Source organism: Sander vitreus, chromosome 22 (genome assembly GCF_031162955.1).
Source record: "Sander vitreus isolate 19-12246 chromosome 22, sanVit1, whole genome shotgun sequence".
Lineage (NCBI taxonomy): Eukaryota > Metazoa > Chordata > Actinopteri > Perciformes > Percidae > Sander > Sander vitreus.
Window position 1 is genome coordinate 6,527,449 of NC_135876.1, and position 21,070 is coordinate 6,548,518.

The following is a 21,070-nucleotide window of genomic DNA, read 5'->3' on the forward strand; positions in this document are numbered from 1 at the left end:
GTGGAGAGTTACGCTGATGCTCGCTGGCTGTTGCTTCTCATATCTCCAATGGTTGTTTTAAAGACAGACTGATGGGAGTGGTGAGAGCGAGGCGGGGAGAGGTGGAGGGAGGTGGTGTTTAAGGAGCGTCTCTCTGGATCCGCTATGTCCGGATGAATGATGGCATGGGAGTCTACGGCGGTGGCCCCGACAGGAAGGTGTGGGAGGGTGAAGCGCTCTTCGCTGCAATCACTCTCGCTCTCTAGAAGGTGGAGGTCTCCTCGCCTCCCGGTACTCCCTTCTTCTGGGTTAATCTTTGTCTTCTTGTTTACCTCTGTTTGGGTCACTAACCTCTCTCTTCTTTTGCTATTTTGTTTTTTTCACATCTTCTGGTTGTTTTTTTCCTAACATTTTTCGCTCTATCATCAACTCTCTTTGTGTTTATATCTCTCCAGCTGTTCTTGCGTTGAATCCATTACTCTTAAGTGATGACAGTATTTCTGTCCATCAATAATAGATGCACTTTGAAACCACATAATAACTATATACTATAAGAAATTTGTAATGTAAACAAATATCCAGCATTGGGTTAGTTCAGGCAGACCACTGAAATCCTCTAACATGCTAATTACTGTGCTAAAACAGAATGTGAGATGTTTTAGTACGTCCAAAACCAATTGTATGTGAATGACACACTATTTCCTGTGAAATATTACAGTCTGCAAACACTGGACACTACGGCGGCATAAATATCCCACAATGCAGTGCAGTAGTGACGACAATGTCCATGCAGACGGTGACCAAGGAAGCTCTGTAACGTCAATAATATGATACACAAAGAGGTTTCCTGTGGTTCGCATTGGCTAACAGCCAAAGTACTCCTACAGAGTGATGAAAAACCAAAAACTCAAAGAGGTTCATCATGCTTGCTGCACCCCGTCTCCGTGCGTCAGAAAATATACATACTACTGTTTATTCACACTAAAGTATGTTAAACGATAGTGTTACGTATGTAGTGCATAGCGTGCCGTTTTACACGCAACCATTGTTGCTGCTTGAATTATTTGAGAGCTCCATTAAAGAGTAGATCCTTTTTCACTGAGATGTGATAAGTCACTGACTCCATGGCAACATTGCCTGTTTATAATCACCCAAAGCATGATGGGAATCGTTTTGGCAAAAAGCTATGGAAATAAGTGATTAAAACAATAGGAGGGACACAAGACATAAACATTATCACTACATTTTGAAGTAGTAGTAGTAGTACTAAGACTCAGAATGTCCCATCAAGATAGTTCTTACATCCATGGAACACAGAGTTTATCTATTTATATAGAGATGCTGTAGACATGTGTACATACATGCATTAAACCCAAACATATTCAAATCATATAAAACTTTCTTTTTCATACAAACTATACTAGAAACTGATAGTACCAGTGGCATGCCAAATGATAGCATTTCTGATTAGCTATTCTGAAAGTAACAATGACATCCTTACTGTAGCTAAGATGTGGTGATAAGCTTGTGAATAAAGGGAGAGAAAACCAAGCAAAATAGCCTGGGAGGCAAAGGTGGTTAACTTTCAGCTTATTTACCTTCCACTTTTACATCCCTGCTTGCTTTTGTTGTCCATTTCCATTTCCTTCATCTCTCTCATTCTCATGCACTCATCCCTCGTTTGTTTACAGCTCTTCCTGCCAGTGCGGGGAAGTGACGATGACACAGCATGCCATCCTGATTACAAGGTTAAAAGACACAGACGGAGGAGTCACACAAACAGCGGCACTACTAAAGTCGCCCTCGCTAAAATAGAAACGACGTCTGTCAGATGTGGCCTTAATCCTCTTTTTGATGTGTGTGCTGTCTGACAAGTGTCCAGAATAATGCCCAAACAAACACATAACAAACAATATGAAAGATGTGCTGTAAACTACTTCATTAAAAACAACATTTGGCCATCTGTTTGTATTGGCCACCTCCAGGCCAGCAGATTGAATGATACAAGACATGGTAGATATGTGATTACAGAGTGCTCATCCTCACACCCCCCTGATAAGGTGTTCAACCTGTGGGTGTGTGTGTGTGTGTGTGTGTGTGTGTGTGTGGGAGTGGGGCTGCTTGCACCAATGAGACACTACCCAATAAAGTGGCAAAAAACATTACTTTCTCTTTTCTCTTTCCCTGTCATCCTCCTCTTTTTCCTCATCTCCATCCTTTTAACTAAGCTGATTAAAAGGCAACCCCCCCCACTCACCCACCAACCAACCCACAGCCCTACAGCAGCACGGGACGGCGAGGGGCCCTAACTTCTTTCTGCATGAATATTAAGTGCGGGATTTGTGTCGCAGGTTTGAAATTGGAAATCACAAGTTTGACTAATCAGCTTTGGAGGTTGCACATTCGGGGTTTGTGTGTGTGTGTGTGTGTGTGGGTGTCTGTCTGCATGCATGCGTACACATCTCTTCCCTCGTCTCCAGTGGCAACAGAGAGCCCCTACACACACACACACACACACACACACACACACACACACACACACACACACACACACACACACACACACACACACACACACACCACCATCATCACCCCTGATCCTGCCGCGATTGCGAGTGCTTATTCACTGCCTTGGCGTGGCCAAATGCCCCCCAACACACACACACACACACACACACACACACACACACACACACACACACACACACACACACACACTCCCCTCCACTGCATTTACTCCCACCGACCTCCCATTTAAAAAAGGACCCAGAAATAGCCCAAGAGGCTATTAGGAAAAATACAGCCGGAGGAGGAGGAAGCTGCAGGGGTTTACAGTCCAAAGCCATTCAAGGGTACACTCCAACGGCTCACTCTCTGTCTCTCTCCCCCTTGTCATCCATCCTTCTCACTCGCTCTCTCTGCCGCTCTTTGTTGTGATGAATCAGTGCTTTAGTGAACATGCTCATTATGGCTTTGATAGCCAAGGCTCATTCAGTATCCCTAGCATTGGTGGAAAATGGGGAAGAAAGACGGAAAATAAAAAAAAGAGAGAGAGAGAGAGAGAGAGAGAGAGAGAGAGAGAGAGAGAGAGAGAGAGAGACAACGAATGGAGTGTGGGGAGTGAAAGAGGAAAAAGGGAGAAAAAGAATGAAATGAATGTATACCGAGTGAAAGGAGCATTAATGAAGCAGAATAGGAGAAGTGAATAACTATAGATTCTTCACAACCCCACAATGGAGGACAGATGAAATGAGGGGGGAGAACAAGACGTAACAGAACATTGCAGGTCTCCAAAATAAAGGTCATGTTATAATTAAAATGTTCTCTCTCTTTCTACTAAATAACTTTTTCTATATTCTGATCATACTTACAACATCTTTGTCTTGTCCTGTGCAGTAGGACGTGTTATATTTAAGAGACAAATGCATTCCACTTGTCTAAAATCACTTTTACTGTATAAATCACTTTTTGCTTCAGGGTTGGAGCTGTTGCTATCAACTTATGATGCTCTCTTCTTGCAGAAAATGCAAAGACGAAAATTATAGATAACATTCAGAGGCATTACTTTTACAATTTTATTTTTTCAGTCATTTTGCAAATGTCATGCTGCTCAGTATAGAACAGAGATGTTTTTTATAAAAAGTGTTTTTTCACATGCTGAAAAACTAGGATGAATTTGGCTGCGCACATTTTACAGAAGTTGAATGTCTTAGCAATGTGCTATGATTAAAAAAAGGCACACAAAGAGCTGAGGAAACACTTAGGTACCGCGGCCCATGACGTAATCTCTAACCTCTTCCTCTCACAGTTATGATCTCACAGGATTGAAAGAATCATTCCATGGCCTTGGTGATGTATACACTTTGACACTGTAGCACCTCTCTATATCCATGACTCAGGCTCTGCTTTAGAAACAGATGTCTGGGGAGATTTACTGTGATTATGTAGACACATAGTGAGACAACAGCCATAACGAGAGTTTATACATGATCCTGCAACAGAAATATGTTCTTGCTGTGGGTCCCAACAGAAGATTTAGAATTGTGTGACACAGCACATGGGATGAAAACTAATGGTTAACAATGAAACAGGCCATTGTTATATATTCTCGAACTGGCATTGCTTCTAGTCAGGTTTTTTCATCAATGTGATGAATGAATCGTAATAACTGAGAAATATTTATTTTAAAAGCATTGCATACATGGACTATGTTGTCAGAATTTGATATCAAATTGAGGCAGATTTTAAAAAGCGTGGTCGAAATCGGAGCAGCAGAGGCAGAGATATCCTGACTTATAGTCCCTAGTAAAAACAGTGGCTCCTACAATTCCCATAATGCTACTCAATAGCATATTTCATTTTAACCTCCCTGCCTAGTAAATGCTCACATCTTTCACATGCCACGTACCTGCAAGCCTCCAGACAAAACCCTCCAATAACCAATCATCAGGGTATTTTTCTTACACGCCAGAAAGCTTCAGAGCAACACATTGAGACAAGTTAACTGATTGATGGAGTGGAATGCTGTGTGGCAGCTGACTCTCACTTTCTGGTTTTGGATCGTCTTTAAATGCACAAACAAGAAGAGTAAAAAAATGACATAATATTATTTATTATACGTTTATTTGATTCACAGCTGCTATATAGTGTTTTGACCTCGACAACCCAACTGCATTTTACCGCAAAACTGCGACTAGTTAACTTCCTAAAGAAGGTGCAATCGCTTGTTTGCTGAGAGTCGGGTCAGTGACTGTGAATGTGTGATTGTGTAAAGGTGGTCACGAGATAGATACCAACCTTTAGTGAACTTGTGAATTTCGCCAGCTGTCTTCTCTCCTTGACGGAGACAGACGCTGTGTGCACGGTGGGCTCGGTGGTGTTTTAAGCCTCCAGTGTTGCCTTACAGGCAACTAACCCTCACCTTAACACTAACATATCTTCTTTGACATAAGGACATAACCATTGCTGCGCTGCCTGAAAGGCGACGTTGGGGGCTAAAAACACCAAACACAGCACGGTGGGAGGAGCTGTGTGTGTGTGTGTGTGTGTGTGTGTGTGTGTGTGTGTGTGAGCAAGACACAAGTGACAGAGAGACGGAGGAGAGCAGGGAAAGGAAATGCAGAAGAACGCGTTTTAAATAGCGTTTAAAAAAATAAATAAAATGAATAACGAAACGCAATGTGCGGCGTCCGGTGTTGATAGTGAGGCGCACGTGTGGGAAACACTGTGATTTTTTAATCACACTGGCATGAACGGAAAGCAATGGCTGCCTGAAAGGTAGGAGATGTATCTAAAACATGGTGCACTTAGGAAAATCTGTCAGACAACAGGGATGTAAAGCATAAACATTTTGTATGGAATAAAAATTTACAAAACCTCTGCTTTTAACCTTTAAATGATTGTGTTTCTACTACAAAAATAACAAAAAATGGACCATGTTCAAACCCCAGTGAGCAGTTACTCACACTGCTGAAGACAGTCTTTACTTAGCCTCACTGTAGGGGTGTTGTTTTACAGCTGACCCTGACCTCTGATCTTCTTGTGGAGGGGTGCAACTTAAATACCATAATTACACATGAAGCACGTATTTCAAAGGACATTACCTCAAAACACCAGGAAGTAATTCTATGGATGTAACCATACTCGCTTTGGTATTTTTTTTTCTTCCACAGTCAGCTTCATCATGTAAGAACCACTCTGTTTCCAGTCAGAACTCTAAGCCCCCACTATCAAGCACTCTATTTAAATCAATCCTGCACAATCATTTCTCAGTCTGTTTTGATACATTATTAATAGATGACGAATGGCAACACACACGTCTGCTCTCTGGTTGTGTTCGCACATAAAAGCACACCACAATACAAATGCATGTACGAATAAAATACTCCAGCCATAAACACAAAACCATAAACTGCTTTGAAATCACAGTTTATCACCTAGTCAGCCTTCACTGCCATGCAATGGATAAACCACGACTTCCCACAAGAGGTCATAAAAGCAATGTGGATTTTAATTGACGTCCCTGACTACCACTAAAACACGGCCATTATCCCGGGTGAAACCGACTGCAGGTCGGCCTGGCAGTGAGCCTTTAATGACGGCCATATAACTGCAGGATGGGGATTATTCTCTATGTTTAATCACGGCAGAGAAGACAAGTGTTTCTGGGATGACGTCTCTCACCGGGACGCTTATAGACCATTCTGCCATGGAGGCTGTGAAGATGAAGGCTGGTGAAGTGGAGAGAGGCAACAGTCACACAGGTGTTTCTAAATGGTAATAGCCCTCAATAACACAGACACATTACACTCTCACACATAGATCCGAAAAAATGCCCAACTTAAGCGACTTAAATCCATGAAATAGACAGAATTGCAGTATTTACAAATAATGTTAAAAGTTAGTTGCTTCTTAGAAAGTATTGGAATCTCATAAGAAAGTATCTGACCCAGGTATTCCACTGGGCCATCTGTGCTGCGTTCCGGCGGAGTTCCTGTTTTGTTCCGTCCTCCGCCACGCGTCATACCACGTCTCAGAAGCGGAGCATTTTGCCTGCCCGACGCGCAGATTATATTGTCTCTACTTTGTACTTTACAGAACAATCACGTTTATTAAGGTAGTATCTACCTTCTGCTCCTCCGCTCCGCTTCCTCTTTTCTGGCGTTGTTTTTTTCTTCTCCCGGCTGTCTGAACGCCCCACGTGAAAATAGACCTGGCGCGTAGATTTAGCGGAGCGGAGAGCCGCAGCAGCGGGATGAATATCAACCATTGACTTGAATGCCCGCTGCGGCGCCTCCGGAACGCAGCGCAGAAGCTCCCAGTGGAAAACAGGGGTGACAGTTATTTTCAACTGGTGAAAACATTGTACCTTAATGGCATATATTTGAAACTATATTTAACAGAAGCTGGATATTTACTCTGCAATTCTAGGCTGGGAAAATAGGAGAGGGCAAGGGATAGAAAAAGCAGGGCTTATTACTAGAGACCTAATGTACACAACGTTTAGTCCAATCAGTGAACCAATTCAATTAGTTGACTAGGTTAAAATGCCTATGGTTATTACCTTCCCCAGTAACTTCATCTGGCAGAAACAAACCCCATCAATCACAGAGGATACAGTGGAAACTGAAAGATACTTATGTGATTCCCTTGAATATGCTCACTTTTCTTTGAAAACGGGCCAGGCTCTAAGACCTTTGGCTCCATGATGATCTGTGATTACATCATCAGCCCATTACAGCGGACCAACAAGGCCATGTGCTGCCATTACTTGTTGCAAAGAGCTGAGAGCATTTTTACAGGCATGCTGATGGCATTAGAAATGTCTGGTGGCCCCCACAGGGTTTTATTAGGTCCCACCGTGAGCTCAAACAGGTCCGGCTCAGGTGACCTAACGAAGCACTTGTCCCATTTTGCTAGAGGGGACCTACAGCCGGGCCCCAGCAGCCTTCACTGGGGATAGAAACACACAGGGAAGCCCCCAGGCTTCCCCTTATTCTGGTTTAATTCTATCCTACCTGTGTGAGATGATGGAGTAATAGTCAGGAAATGAGCCCTATGTTCACTGCATGACCACAGGTTATACACTCTGCTGACATGCAAGTTAGAAAAGGCTCTGGTTGTCCAACAATATGAAGCCAGAGTTGTAACTCGAAGAACATGAACTTTAAAACCAAACAAAATAATTTCTATTGTGAAATGTAAAAACATGCACATTAGTTTTCTTTTAAATGACGATATATAAGACACTTCTCATTGCAAAGAAAATAACTCCCACTTCCGGGTATATCTTCTTTCAATGCGTTGACATTTTATGAACTTGAATGACGTGAAAGAGGCCTTTTAACATCAAGAAACATTTTTCAAGACTTTTGACACAAACAGCAAGAAAAAAGGTGGTGGTGTGCACTATTTCAATGCCTCCTCATGAGTCAATCTCAAATATTGGAAGGAGACTTAAGACAGATGGAATGTGTCGCTGGATGGTCTTGAGGATTTGAGACGTATTCACCCATTCAGCTCCCTGTAATTACAAAGGCTCTCGCTGAGATCCGATTTGCCGCTGGGAGCTTGTTCAAGGCACAGGGATTGGAACGACAATGGGGTAGTCTGACAAAGGAATATGGATACTGCTCTTAAAATAGAGAGAACTAATGCTGTTCTGTGATGAGTGCACAGGCTCGCTGGCTCAGATGTGGGCAAGGTAAATTTAATTATGTGCCCTGTACACACCGGCTGGCTTTCGATTACAAAGGAGTAACTTCTTGATACAGTTGTACCCCAGCGACCACTTAGAAAATAGTGTTCAGGACACAGGCTGGTAATTGATACAGGAGTCACTGGTCAGTACTACAATTTTAGGCCTACTTATTTTCTGTCTATGCTATTTAATTGCCTCGTCCATTTATAATGATATGGATTTTAACCCTTTCTAACAGCAAATATGTCTGAGGTTCTGTCAGTTGTGCAGTAAGGTGAGGACAGTAAGAGTTTATGGTTGAACTTTAAGGTTTTTAAGAATATACTGTACTGTAATATATTGGTGGTTGAAGGCCAATACCGGAACCATTGATTTAATAATACTAAAGCTGCCAATCGTATTTGTGCTAACATTTAAAACTGTTATTTTTAAAGAATAGTTAAGCAGTGTGGGCATTTCATGCCACATAAATAAAAAGTATTTGTAACAAATTCCTTGTCAAGTAAAACACAATCTGCGTTCTGTCAGGAGCTACTGGCAGGTATGTGTGTGTGACGACATGGTAAGGTGATTTGTGGCTCCTAAAGAGGTTAGCATTGATGCTGCAATAGCTTCAGTTATATCAGAACTGGAGAGTGTTTCTTCATTGAAAGAAGAGCAAAGAACGGCACTGAAGTCTTTTGTCAATGGAAAATATGTTTTCACTCTTCTCCCGAACAGTTTGGTTTACCAACCTCCTCCGCTGGTAGTCAAGAAAAACTACGTCATATGGTATTTTGATCTGATTGGTTGAAGTTAGCCCGTCATAGACGGTGATAGAAAGTTGCATCATCCAATCACCTGCCAAGTATGTTTTTTAAAGTGCCTTTTCCAAATACTTTCCAATAACCATCTGGTGGTGGTTGGTTAAACCAACACTGGCATTATGAGCTTATACATCAACAAACTTGCAATCCATGATTTCTTGCATTTTAAACAGATTAAGATACATCATCTAACAAAAATTTGAACCACAGTACCATTGGATATTTACCTATTCTTTCAGTCAGGGAGTAACTGCCATCATCTTGACATTGGACAAAACAGATTTTTAATTTGGAATAAGGGCTAATAATTACTTGATACAGTGACAAAATGATTGATCTAATCCTTTCTTTTTGTATTATTCAAAGCTATGTCCCTACCTCAATATTCTTTTTGGTCAACCAGTACTACTGTGCCTTATTCTGTTGAGTTCTGCTTTTAATTCAGTTCTTCTTTGCCCAGTTTTTGCTTTTATGTGTGTGTTTACATTCGGCATAACTGAAGATGAAAGCAAGGTGAGGAGCACGAGGAGGCTTCAGAGTCATCTGCTTGCTGCCACGGTTCATGGTGCAAACCCACCCTTCATTCCTCATGTGACCTATTTCTGGTGCGGCTGTGTGAGAGTGGCGGGTAGCAGGGATGAAAGTAGTGATGCTATGTTAGCGGAGAGAACCAGTAATTAATTTATTAAATTGGGTTATCTATCATGTGGAAACATGAGTTTCTCACAAAGGAACTACAGATTCACATAAGAAGCGCACCACATAGTTTGTTATTCAATCAAAATGGATTTCAGTGATTGAGAAACGTACATCCCACATTTGCTAACAGCATGTTCTCCATGTCCTTTCTCCCAATTAAACGCTGGAACATTTTCAAAACAAATCACATTCACTTTAAATTGTATAGAAATACTTGCCGGGTTCAGCAAATGCTTGTCTATTTTGTTAATCTCTCCTCGGCGTAGCACAGTCAGTAACGGTGTCAGGCATCGGCAGCCTTCAGGAGTGTTGAGGGGGGATTAACTGTCTATTTGCAGCTGCTGATTGCCGGGTATAAGATGCCCTCCGGTGCCGATCAACAAACAAGGCCCCCCTTCTCAACTCCCCATTTTGTCTGCTGGGATACGCCTGCTCTAAATGGCACGCTCCCCTTCCTTTCATCTTCTTGTGAAAATTCATTTATGTACTGTATGCATGTCTTCCAGGCTTCCCATTTGAGGGGTGTTGATAAAATACATATGTGCAACCTTAATCAGCTTGATCCACTTGATGTAGAGTTGAAGGCAAGCTGGGTCTATATATCTCTCTCACTCTCCCTCCCTCTCGCTCTCTCCCTCTTTCTTGATCTGCTTTCAGGCTGTTTGCTTTCTTAAATGAACGTAATGGTACAAACAGAGGATAAATTGCCTTCTGTGTGCTCCATCTCATCACATCCATCCCACAGGGCCTTCGAAGCCAGAAGGGAGGGTAAAAAAAATGAAAGCAGACCCAGAAAAATAATTCACTTGCTTTGCCTGGGAGATACACGTTGCTATCTGTGTAGAACCCCTGCAATAAGGCTGATGTGCATTTGGTGCATTTGGCCTCTTGCACTATCGCCACAGCACAGAGCAAGCTGGAAGGAAAGGGCAAAAGTCAGTGTGAGAATGTATATTTTACACATACTCACAATGACTCGCACCCTCGTTTTGTAACCGATACAGGGTTAACATGGGGCATTCCCAAAGCTGTATGGGGACCGAAGCATCACACAGGATTATCAGGTGCAGAGGATGTCCTGCAGGCGCCAGTACCAACAACAGACCTGGGGATTCACCCAAGCTCATTCATTACATCGGTGGCTCTCTCAACAGGGGCTAACATTCCAGATGAACTCTTCCCATCACCTTGCTGTCCTTTTTTATTCTCAATTAGAGCAGGAGAAGGCACTACACCACACATTCACTGTGACACTAATTTCACACCCACACAAGGACACTCAGGGGGAGTAATGGAAAACACTGGCGGATGTCAAAGACAAACAAAAAGGCAGCGCCAAAACATGCTGCCAAGGCCCTGGGAATAAAATGTGACACAGTCAGCGTCTACTCAAAGTCGTGTTTAGCTTGGCAGCATACAGAAGGTGAAGGAACTGGATACAGCAGACAAAACACTCTGGAGTAACAGAGATACCAATGAGTGAGTAAAATGCAATTAGTTACAACTAATGTATGTGTCGCATTAAAGCAAACTGTGATGCTAGACATATCAATTGTATTCCCTTGAGAACAACAAGAAAAGGCTATTAGAGACTTTAGGGCTGTTATTAAAGTCTTGATGCAGGGGTCATAAAAGATGCATTTGTTTACCAATGAATTATTGAGAGGCAGTATTTAATCAAAGCTACAGATGTTGCAGTCAAAAAGTGTTGGCAATTTCACTTTGATTGCATCTAAATGAAAATATAGACTATAAAAATCACAGACACTGATTGTTGATTGCGGAGTTAATTACAGACGCTAAATAAGAGACAGCAAACAATAAAAAAAGCGATTACTTCAGATTGGCTCAGTGATCATGTGGTTGAGGTTTGTAAGAACTTACTCTCCATCTACATTACTTTAATGGAGTCATCCAATGGTCCATTCCAACAATACAGCACAGAATAAAACCAAATGATTATGTGCCCCTGTTGCAATGGTACTGAAAAGTTTTCTTATCCAAAAAACCGTGATGGGGCCGAAACCCAGACGAAAAGAATTGTTCTTAGTGATGACGATCCAAACAGTAATGAGGATATTAAGCTCTTTTGGCCTGTTGCTCTGAACAGCAGGAGGGTACATTTAAGCAGCAGTGGGCATTTGTAAAAAAAAACCCCAAAAAAAACAACCTTCATCTGAGGCGTCTCACCGCAGATTAATGTTTCTCACCTCCTGCGTCAACGTCTTCCAGCCTCAGAGTGGGGAGGTGGGAGAGAAATCCTCACAAACTTACAGAGATGAAAAGCCGCTGCGGAAAATGCATTAGCTACCTCTTAATCCAATTTCAAGACCATGCAAAGTGAAGGTTCTGACTGAGTTTTAGTGTGGAGGGAGCATGAAGGTAAACACCACAGTGAGATTTTCTTTAGGTGAGGACTCTTTAGGTTCTCTTTCTCTTTCTGCTGCCTGCCTGCCAGCCTCTCTGGAGCTGCTGAGTTGCAGAGGACTTCAAGGGCTTTGCATCGCTGAGCTCCGTGAGCTCCATATCTTTTTTCCCTGTGCTTCCCTCCACCTCTTCCTCTCTGACTCTTCCTCGCCCATGCTCTAAGGAGCTTTAGAAACTCGACTGGGTAATGGGAGCAGCAGTCAATCAAAATTGCCGTTTCAAAGGTGATGCTTTGTTTCACGCTCGCTTCCCACAAATCCCGGCGAGGCTGGCACCTGTCAGGTTGTCGTTCTGAAAAGCAGCATCCATCGTCAGTCACCCAAACCCCCACGGTCCCTCGGCAGATGGAGGGGTTGACTTGTCGGCTGCCTGTCGAGAAATGAGGTCATTCTATTTTGCGGGGTCTGACTTTCTTTCTTTGATAAGGTGAAACAAAACAACTGACAAAAAAACACACTATTGAGGTGTTTACGCCCAACTAACTTTTACGTAAACTCGGTAATAGAGCCAAATTTATGCTACAGGTTTTTAGGGCGAAAAATGATATGTGTGTTTCTTTTATTTAAGGTCTTAACAAAACTTAACATGAATAAATCCTGGATTTCTATTGGTGCCCTTTAGTTTTACTGAGTCTGACAGCATTGTCAAAACACCACTGGTGCTGCCAGCTCTAATAACGTGGAAGTTGGTAATAAATTGTCAAATGAGCTCTTGTTGTACCGTGATCCCGTAGAGGAACAGTAAAACCTGATACGGCAGAATGGGCAGGATCTCTAGACACCCAGAGCAACCAGGGGTCCTTGTATCTCCAAGGGTTTATAGGCTCAGGTCTGACTCATTCCAGCTTTACAGTCACACTGACCTTCCCATTAGAGCTCCATTACCAAAGGTCTATCAGAGAGAGAGAGGCGTATACCCGGTCTATTTATCCAGCTGCAGCCTCTTCTTATTAACTGTAGTGGATAAACAAGACTGCAGCTTTGAAAGATTTGGCGAGTCATGGGTGAATGCCTTTATTATGGCATAAAATGAATGCACATGTGTATAAACACATGAAGCATAAAAAGAGTCTAAGATGCAAAACTATACAGGAACTGGCAATTGCAGGCATGTGGATCCCACCTCCTCTAAACAACAGCACCAGCTCACATCAACCAAAGGGCCCCTCAGTGTCTCTAATTAGTTAACTGGATCTAAAAAACCTTCTACTGTTTGACTAAAATGTTGTGTTGTAATGACAGCACAGAGGGATGCACAGTAAACAAACTGATGAGAACTTAGACTCCTGGGTACACTAGCATTGTTTGAAGTCTTTCCAGCTATGCGGATGTTTGACTAGGTGGCTTTAAGAGATACTGAAGAGTTTGAGTGTAGTCATCCTCCAACACTCACTGCCTCCCCTCAGCATTTGGTGTGTTTTTTCCCAACGAAGATCGAAAAATAAAAGGAAGGCTGCCAGCAAATTTCAACTCAATTTACTTCCATTTACTTGGTTCTTGGAACCAATTTTATAAGGTAAGATGTGTGCAGTTGTGCAATGCTTCTAGAGGTCATATGATTATCAGGAGATGGCTTCCACCATGGTAATATCCCCATATAATATTATTTGCTATGCTGTAGGAGATAATGGCAGACAGCCAACAACAGAGTGCTGTGTTAACTTTGTTTTTATATGTATTTTATGTGTGTTTTAGTAAAATACAAATAAGCAAGTGTATCATCTCTGTATGGCATGGAATTCTCAAACTCCCTTTGAAACGTTTTGGTAAATAGGGTACTGCTACACACTGTGGCCTGTTTCCATTAAGACAGTAGGGTTGGCAATCAAAATAAAATCGGGTACAGGCACTAGTGTGATTTTTGAATAAATTAATTTATGTTTGCATGTTGTCTTGCAGTCCATTCAGGAGTGTTACAACTTGCTAGCTTGCTGACAGATGTCTGACCATTGGATATAACTCGACTAGAAAATAACTCCCTGTAAAATAGGATCCCTAATCTGCCCCTTTGATCAGAGTGTGTTTTTCCAGGGCCCACCTCAGAAGGCAGTAACAGTATCCTGGTCAGGGTTAAACACAACTCATTCTTCTCTTTCATACTGAAGACTGACTGACAGGCAGGAATGAGCAGCGTTCCCTTAACAAACCTCATCAACTTCCTTTTTCCTGACCTTCAAACAGGAAGTTCGGCAGCTCCAAAATTTAAGGTTGGGTTAAGTCTTAAGGTTAAGGAAGTGGCAGGATTAGAAAGTAAAGGAATTGTAAATTATACGGCATCTCTAAATGGCAAAAACAAAAGTTCTCAATCCAATTTAGCTGTCTTGATACATGGAACAGTCAGAAATAATTGCACGTTCTGTTGCGTTGGAACTTTACATTTGACAATGAAAGTGCCATTAACTTTCATTTAGAAATGCAAATTACTGTTTATGTTTGTTATGCTAGGCAAGCGACAGGAGTCTTGAATCTGAATGTGTTTCAAGCTCCTTTTTGCAAATAGAAAGCCTCTGAGCTAAATAACAACCAGTTATTATTATATCTCAAAGGCAGCAAGACAAATGTTACAGGCACACAGCCGGGCTGGCATACACAAGATATGCAAAGCAGTCAGAGTGCAAAACAAAAATGCAGTGTTGAACATGCCGCGCATATTTCAAATCAAATCACAACACTTGTGACAGCTAATCCTATCCCTGCACATAAAACTCCTACTGCACTATCAATACCCCAAACTAAATATAAGCTTGTGTTTATAATTAGCATACAGCACTAAGCTTTTTGTGCTGATGTAAACCTGTGAAGGTGAGAATTCACTGTTTCCAAGAAACTGCTAAAACAAGAGAGCAGGAAGAAGAAGATAAGACAGGTTCTTTTTTATGTTGTGTGTTTTTTTAAAAGAAGAACAAGAAACAAGAATTTCAGAGACAACCTGATGAATAATTCTTTCCAATGTTAAAGGATAAAACAATTTGTAAGATAAAAAAAAATAGAAATTTGGCTAAATCTAAATTAACCTAAGCAACCAAAACTATTTGAAAAATATATTTTTTAAAGTCATATCTAAGTAATGAAGCATCTGTTTACAATCAGATCCCTCATGCAGGAGGTGCTTTGTATTTTGTCTTTATTACTCTGTGAGAGCCACAAAGTTGATTGCTCTTAATATTCCCTCTGGCAATGGGGAGAAAAAAAGAGACTAATCACTCAGTGTAGTCTTATGTTAAGGCTTTTATACTGTATCCCTGCACAGAGGTTATTGATATTCCCACTGAGAATCAATAGCATCATGTCTATCACTGACCAACGTCTTAATGTCTTGTGATCTGAATACAATGGCTCATTGAACACCAGTCAAGCATTGCTTTGCCTTCTTTTTTTTCAACTATCTTTCATTAAGTTCTGCTTGGGAAGTGGGATCGTTTACAGTAGATAGCTGTTATGACACAGCAAGGCTATCCACAGGAAACATATGGGGGTAACCTTCACTTTAGACATATGGATCAGTGGCCTTTACTTAGCCCGGATGTATTGGCACATGGATTTAGTCGGCTATCAGAGAGGCCAGATAGCCTTGTCATATCTACTTTGACTGTCATGTGGAGTGTTACAGGATGGAGATTCTGCCTCTGTAAATCCTCTTAAAAAAACATACACACACTCACATAGAGGCACTGTTTCTTGGTCACACAGCTTGGTAACACATGCAGCCGGTCACCCCACCTGAGCCCAGCAGTGAAAGGTCACAAGCCCCCAAGTGACAGCTGTCAATCACAGGAGGTAGGTATTATCCGATCCATTAATAACATCCTGAAAGGTTCTGGGAGACCATGGGGATAGAAATCTCTTGACTTGTCACCACTGGATATGACCTACAGTAACCTGTGGCCCTCAGAACACCTTCAACTCAGCAGAGGGAACACATATTTTATAAAAGCAAAATAAGTTTTGGGTTTTTAAAAAACAAGATGCTACAATATAGATCAATTAAGATGATTTAAGAGAAATGTTAAGTTAAGGTGAATAATAAGAGATAATAAGATAAGCGATATATTTATCCATTTTACAATTCTCTACAATTAAAATGTCTTGTAGAAGATTTCCACCAGCATGTTCCCTGGTTCACTGGTCATCCCAACGCTGGATTGATTTAGGTTTTGCGGACTGTTGGTTGGACTTTGTCAACGTTGTATGATAGGCTTTGTTAAGTGAAAAGTAAGTTGTAAAGCTGTACTCCATTTACTGGAGCGATAAAAGAGAATAAATAGATGTGATAACTTTACGCAGACTTTTTGGGAATCGACTATCAATACCGTAATATGAAACTAAAGCGCTGCACGCCGTTGTAGTCACATCAAATATTTGTGTTGACATGGATGTTATGAGCAATACAACCCCCCAGCGACAAAGAAGCTGAAGTCACATGCAGTGTGACTCTCTGAAAGAGGTGTGAGAGGCCGGGAAGGATTAGCTGTGATCCAAGGATAATGGAAAAAAGGACTGCATGATATTAAATTCCAACACATGGAGAATGACTGATAGGCTATTGTTGTTGTTTTCCCTTGCCTGTGGATTCTGTCTGCTGGCACAGGGCAATTCCTTGTGGGATGAGGCAGCGATATAACCCTGTGTGAAATGCATTGCTTTTCTGTGCAGCATGAACAACACAAGTAAAAGTGAGCAAATATAATCACACCACTGCTTATACATTATAGATGAGGCATAAATGAACTAGATTGTTGCAAAGCATAAGCACAAGGCACAAAGCTAGTTAGTGTCGTTTGAATGAATGAGAAAGGTAGAGAGTTACAAAGCATACTTTTGAGCCTTGAGTATTGTGGATGTGTATGTTGAGTCAACCGCCTTGCAGCGCCTGCACATGGAGTATTTTTTGGGCGTCCCCTACCTGTCTGGAGCTGCAGGGCGTCCATTGCGCGGCTTGTTGACCTGGGCATACAGAGCCTCCAGGGGTGGACCATTGTCCTGTGGGCTCAAGGGAAGGTGAGGGCTCTGAGGACTCTGGGGGAGATGGTAGTGGTGGTTGTGAGGCTCCATGCTGCTGCTATCCACCGACGAGTCTAATGATCCGATGCCGGCATAGGTGTGCTCCTCATCTGAGCTGAAGGTACCGCCAACAATGTCTTGGATCTCAGCATATTCCCTCTCCTTAGCCTGCTTTTCCCGAAGCTCCCGCATCTTGGCCTGTATTCTGCGATAAACACATTTAAGAGTGTTTTTTATGTGTCAATCATCTCAGAAATGCCAAATTTCAAAACGTTTCAGATGATCAGCCTGTCAAATTAATTCATTAATTCCTAAGCAGTTAAAAGTGGTTTTGGATGGTTTGAAATGTCTGTAAAATATTGCCAATTCATTTTCTTGGCCTTTGTGTATTTGGCCAACTTTAGCTAGTGCAAAAGAACCATTTCAAAGTGGTCAAAGCCAATCTGGTGCTAATTTCAATACCTCAGTTTCGATGCCGGTTCCTTAACGATACTTTTTTCGATACCATATGTTTTAAAATCCATTTCAACATCAACAAAAATACATTAAACACAAAACTTTTATTTTCTACCTTAATTTTAAATCAAAACATTGTTATCAAAATTAAAAAATTCTGGTAACACTGCTCACTCAGAGTAACATTAATAACACTGGTTGTGCTTTCCGATAGGGGTGCACCAGTCAGATACTTAGGATTGGTATCAATCCCAATTTTAAAAATTAACAAAAAAAGAGAAACCTTTTTGTTACAACATGAACATATTATAAATAATAAATAAATAAACAAATTACATTGTGTACAGGCTAATATTGAACTAACTAAAATGCAAAGGAATATAAAGAACAACGACTTTTTAGTGCAAACTCAAAACAAACTCAAAATTGAACTAATGAAGAACTAACTTAAGTGCAAAGGAATGTATTTGATTTGCCTTGTTGCTGAAAGGTGCTGTAGAAGTTGCCTTTCCTTACAACCTCAGCCTGTCAGTCAGTCATCAGGGCACAGAAACCACTGTTGTGCCTGCTTGTCTCGCAGGAAGTGTAAAACAACAGCATGCGACCGCTTTCAGCTCGCCATTAATATCATATTGCAGCAAACGCTGTCTGCGTTAAGTTTTGAAAAACTGTAACCACACTTGAAACCACTTTATCGGCATTGCCGTGACTCACTGTGACTTCAACAAAACTGCAGAGCATGTAGTTTACTCCGTCTGCACCTCTGCGCGCGCGTGTGTGTCTGTGTTGGAGCTCCGGTCTGTGTCAATATGCAGAGAGGACAGATAAGCTCGCGCTTACACGCTCAGACGCTTTTGGAACCGAAATTTGGCACCGAACGATAAATAATTTTTCGATACTCATAGGATCCCGGAATTTTTTCCAAGTATCGACGTTTGGTGCCCAGCCCTATTAGGAAGCCTATATACAATATTTGTTTCAGCTCTGCTCATGGAAACACATTCAGTTTCCATGTTGTTTTTACTAAATTGTTTGACTATGAACTCAGACAAAGATGCTAACTTATGAATTACAGTACCTAGTAGTAGAAAACAACCACTTGATGGTATTTGAGGTATTGAGTGGCAAGTGGGTAAGAAATGTACAGTAAGGAGTCAACAAAGAGATGGGGTAAAAAAAACAAAAAACAATCCAATCCAATAATCCACCCAAGACTCAGAGAGGCTTACATTCCAATTTTAAAGTTTGATCTAGGATCAATATCCGTCCACACCTGAGGAAGAGGCCTTTCCTCTTCAAACTGTTAAAGTGGCTTTCTTCTTCTACAGTGAGTAACAGGGAATGAGGATGGAGAAAAATGACTCCACTGTAGTGAGAGAAGACAAGCCATACTATTCAAATATTTAACTTTCCATGAGCCATTAGAGGGCCGAGGCGGGTGCACTGATCTTAGGGCTGCACGATTATGGCCAAAATGATAATCACGATTATTTTGATCAATATATTTATCACGATTAATTATCACGATTATTTGTTGATTTTTACCAAAACAAATTTTATTGTCACATAGGCTAATTATAACTGCTTTCACATCCATATTGTGCTACATTCCTCCTTTGTTGAAGGATACTATGAAGGAGTATGCCATTTCAGCTGTTGTGCGACCGCTTTCCAAACATGTGCGTTTGCCGTGAAAAGAAACAGGCAACGCAATTTTCTGTTCACGTAAATGGCGCATGTTAAAATCCGGTGCCATTAGGGCACCGGTGCCCGGTATCTACCGGACGAAATAGCAACGCGGATTACGGTGCCACTTAAATGTCTGCGTACATGTCTGACGCTCCAAAACAGACGTTAGAGGCACCAGAAACATCGCTGCATGTTAGCCTACCGTTAGCTACAGTAGTAACTGGATAAAACATGGCTAAAATGCTGACAGCTAAACAGTGTAGTGTGACTGTATTTCACTGTAGAGGATTCCAACAGCGAGACGTACAACAGTCTGCCGCTAGAGCTATGAGCTAAAAGACTCAAACTAGCACTGGTCACTGCTGACAAAATGATGCGTTTACTGGTAAACTGGTAAACCTCGTGACGACTTATGACCGACTGCTATCTGTTGTGGAATTTTCCTCACGTTACTCTGTCCTCTGTGACTGTCTACATCTAAATTAAGCTGTGCGGTGCAGGGAACAACTCTGATTGGCTCATGGTGGCACGTGGTCAGAGAGTGGTTTACGGAGCTTTGAAAAAAAAAAAAAACTTTGATACACAGCGTTCTATGAACGGAATGAAGCATTTTAAATATCGCTCGATCACGTGAATTTGATCGTGGGAAGCCAAAATCGTGATCGTGATTGAAATTCGATTAAGTGTGCAGCCCTAACTGATCTTATCCTTGCGGTCTTCTAACAAGAGGAGGAGGGAGGGAAACATTCAGACCTCCTCTTCCTCCTTTCAGCCCCTTCCTCTCCTTCCATGCCGCTCCTCTCCCCGGGACCACTTCCACACAACAGAGCCTTTCACAGGGCTTTTCCTGTCTCAGAGAATGGTTCCATGTGAATGCCCATCTGTCCGCAGCTAACAAGACTCAGTCATGGTGCTGCATGGGAGTGGGGAGAGCTGGCATTGTATGAGCAGGGAGGTGGACAGTGGGGAGTAGAAAGGAAAAGGGCTGAGGACAGGCGGGGGGGGGGGTTTGACCTCCCACTGCGGTGACCCTGGCAGCAGCCACCAGACTGTTCACTGGTTCCAGATGTTTTATCCCTGCAGTAGGGTAACACACACATCCACACACACACATGCATACAAGAATGCAACCTCCCACTGGTGATAGACTTCCCTATTACCTCGGGTCATAACTGACCTCTGACCCCCCCACCGCTGCTCTTCACAGATGAATGACAGGTTTGGAACAGAGCTGAAATCCCCCCAAGCCTAACTCTCTCTCCCATGTCTGTGTATTTTAATAACAGTAATCACATTTCAAACAATCCCCATTTCTCAATGCCGAATTAACCCAATTCCCACACCATACCCATAGACTGTCTTGTTTATTTTTAGCTGTCCAAAATCCCATTTTCTGAGCATTATCTGCGGAATGAGATTTTGATAGAGGCCTGATGCAATGTTGCACGATATGCAGTCATCTATAAAGCCTCTAAGCTGGTTTGGTATATTTCTGCGTTGTCGCGGACCAGGTACTGTACATTATGGAAATGATCAACTCAGAGCAGAGTTGTGTGCACTCGGAGTCTTCTCACTTTAGCTTGCCCTGTCAGGAAATAGAAAACAAGCCTCATAGGGAGAAAAACACTAATTCCCAGAAGCCCTTTCACCTGCCATCTGGCTAAAGTGATGTCAGATCTCTGCCAGGAAGGACCAGACAATGATGTTACCACAGGTTCACGGAAGTCCGTTGGGATCTCAAAACCCTCTGGCGTTTTATAGACTAATCAGATTCATAAAAATGGCAATATTGACATTTGGGAAGAGATAATGGC

The 21,070-nt window shown here is 41.9% G+C and overlaps 1 protein-coding gene across 13 annotated transcripts in view; it reads right to left on the bottom strand.

The window, feature by feature from the left end:
• LOC144537414 (partitioning defective 3 homolog) overlaps positions 1–21,070 on the bottom strand; it is a 382,981-nt gene that overhangs the window by 61,925 nt on the left and 299,986 nt on the right. For 12 of the 13 annotated variants that reach the window (XM_078281137.1, XM_078281139.1, XM_078281130.1 and 9 more), the window contains one exon: positions 17,014–17,316. In XM_078281137.1, the coding sequence (XP_078137263.1) occupies positions 17,014–17,316 (303 nt within the window). Of the gene's footprint in view, positions 1–1,628; positions 1,717–17,013; positions 17,317–21,070 lie in introns of those variants that run through there. The other variant, XM_078281138.1, reaches the window with a different exon arrangement.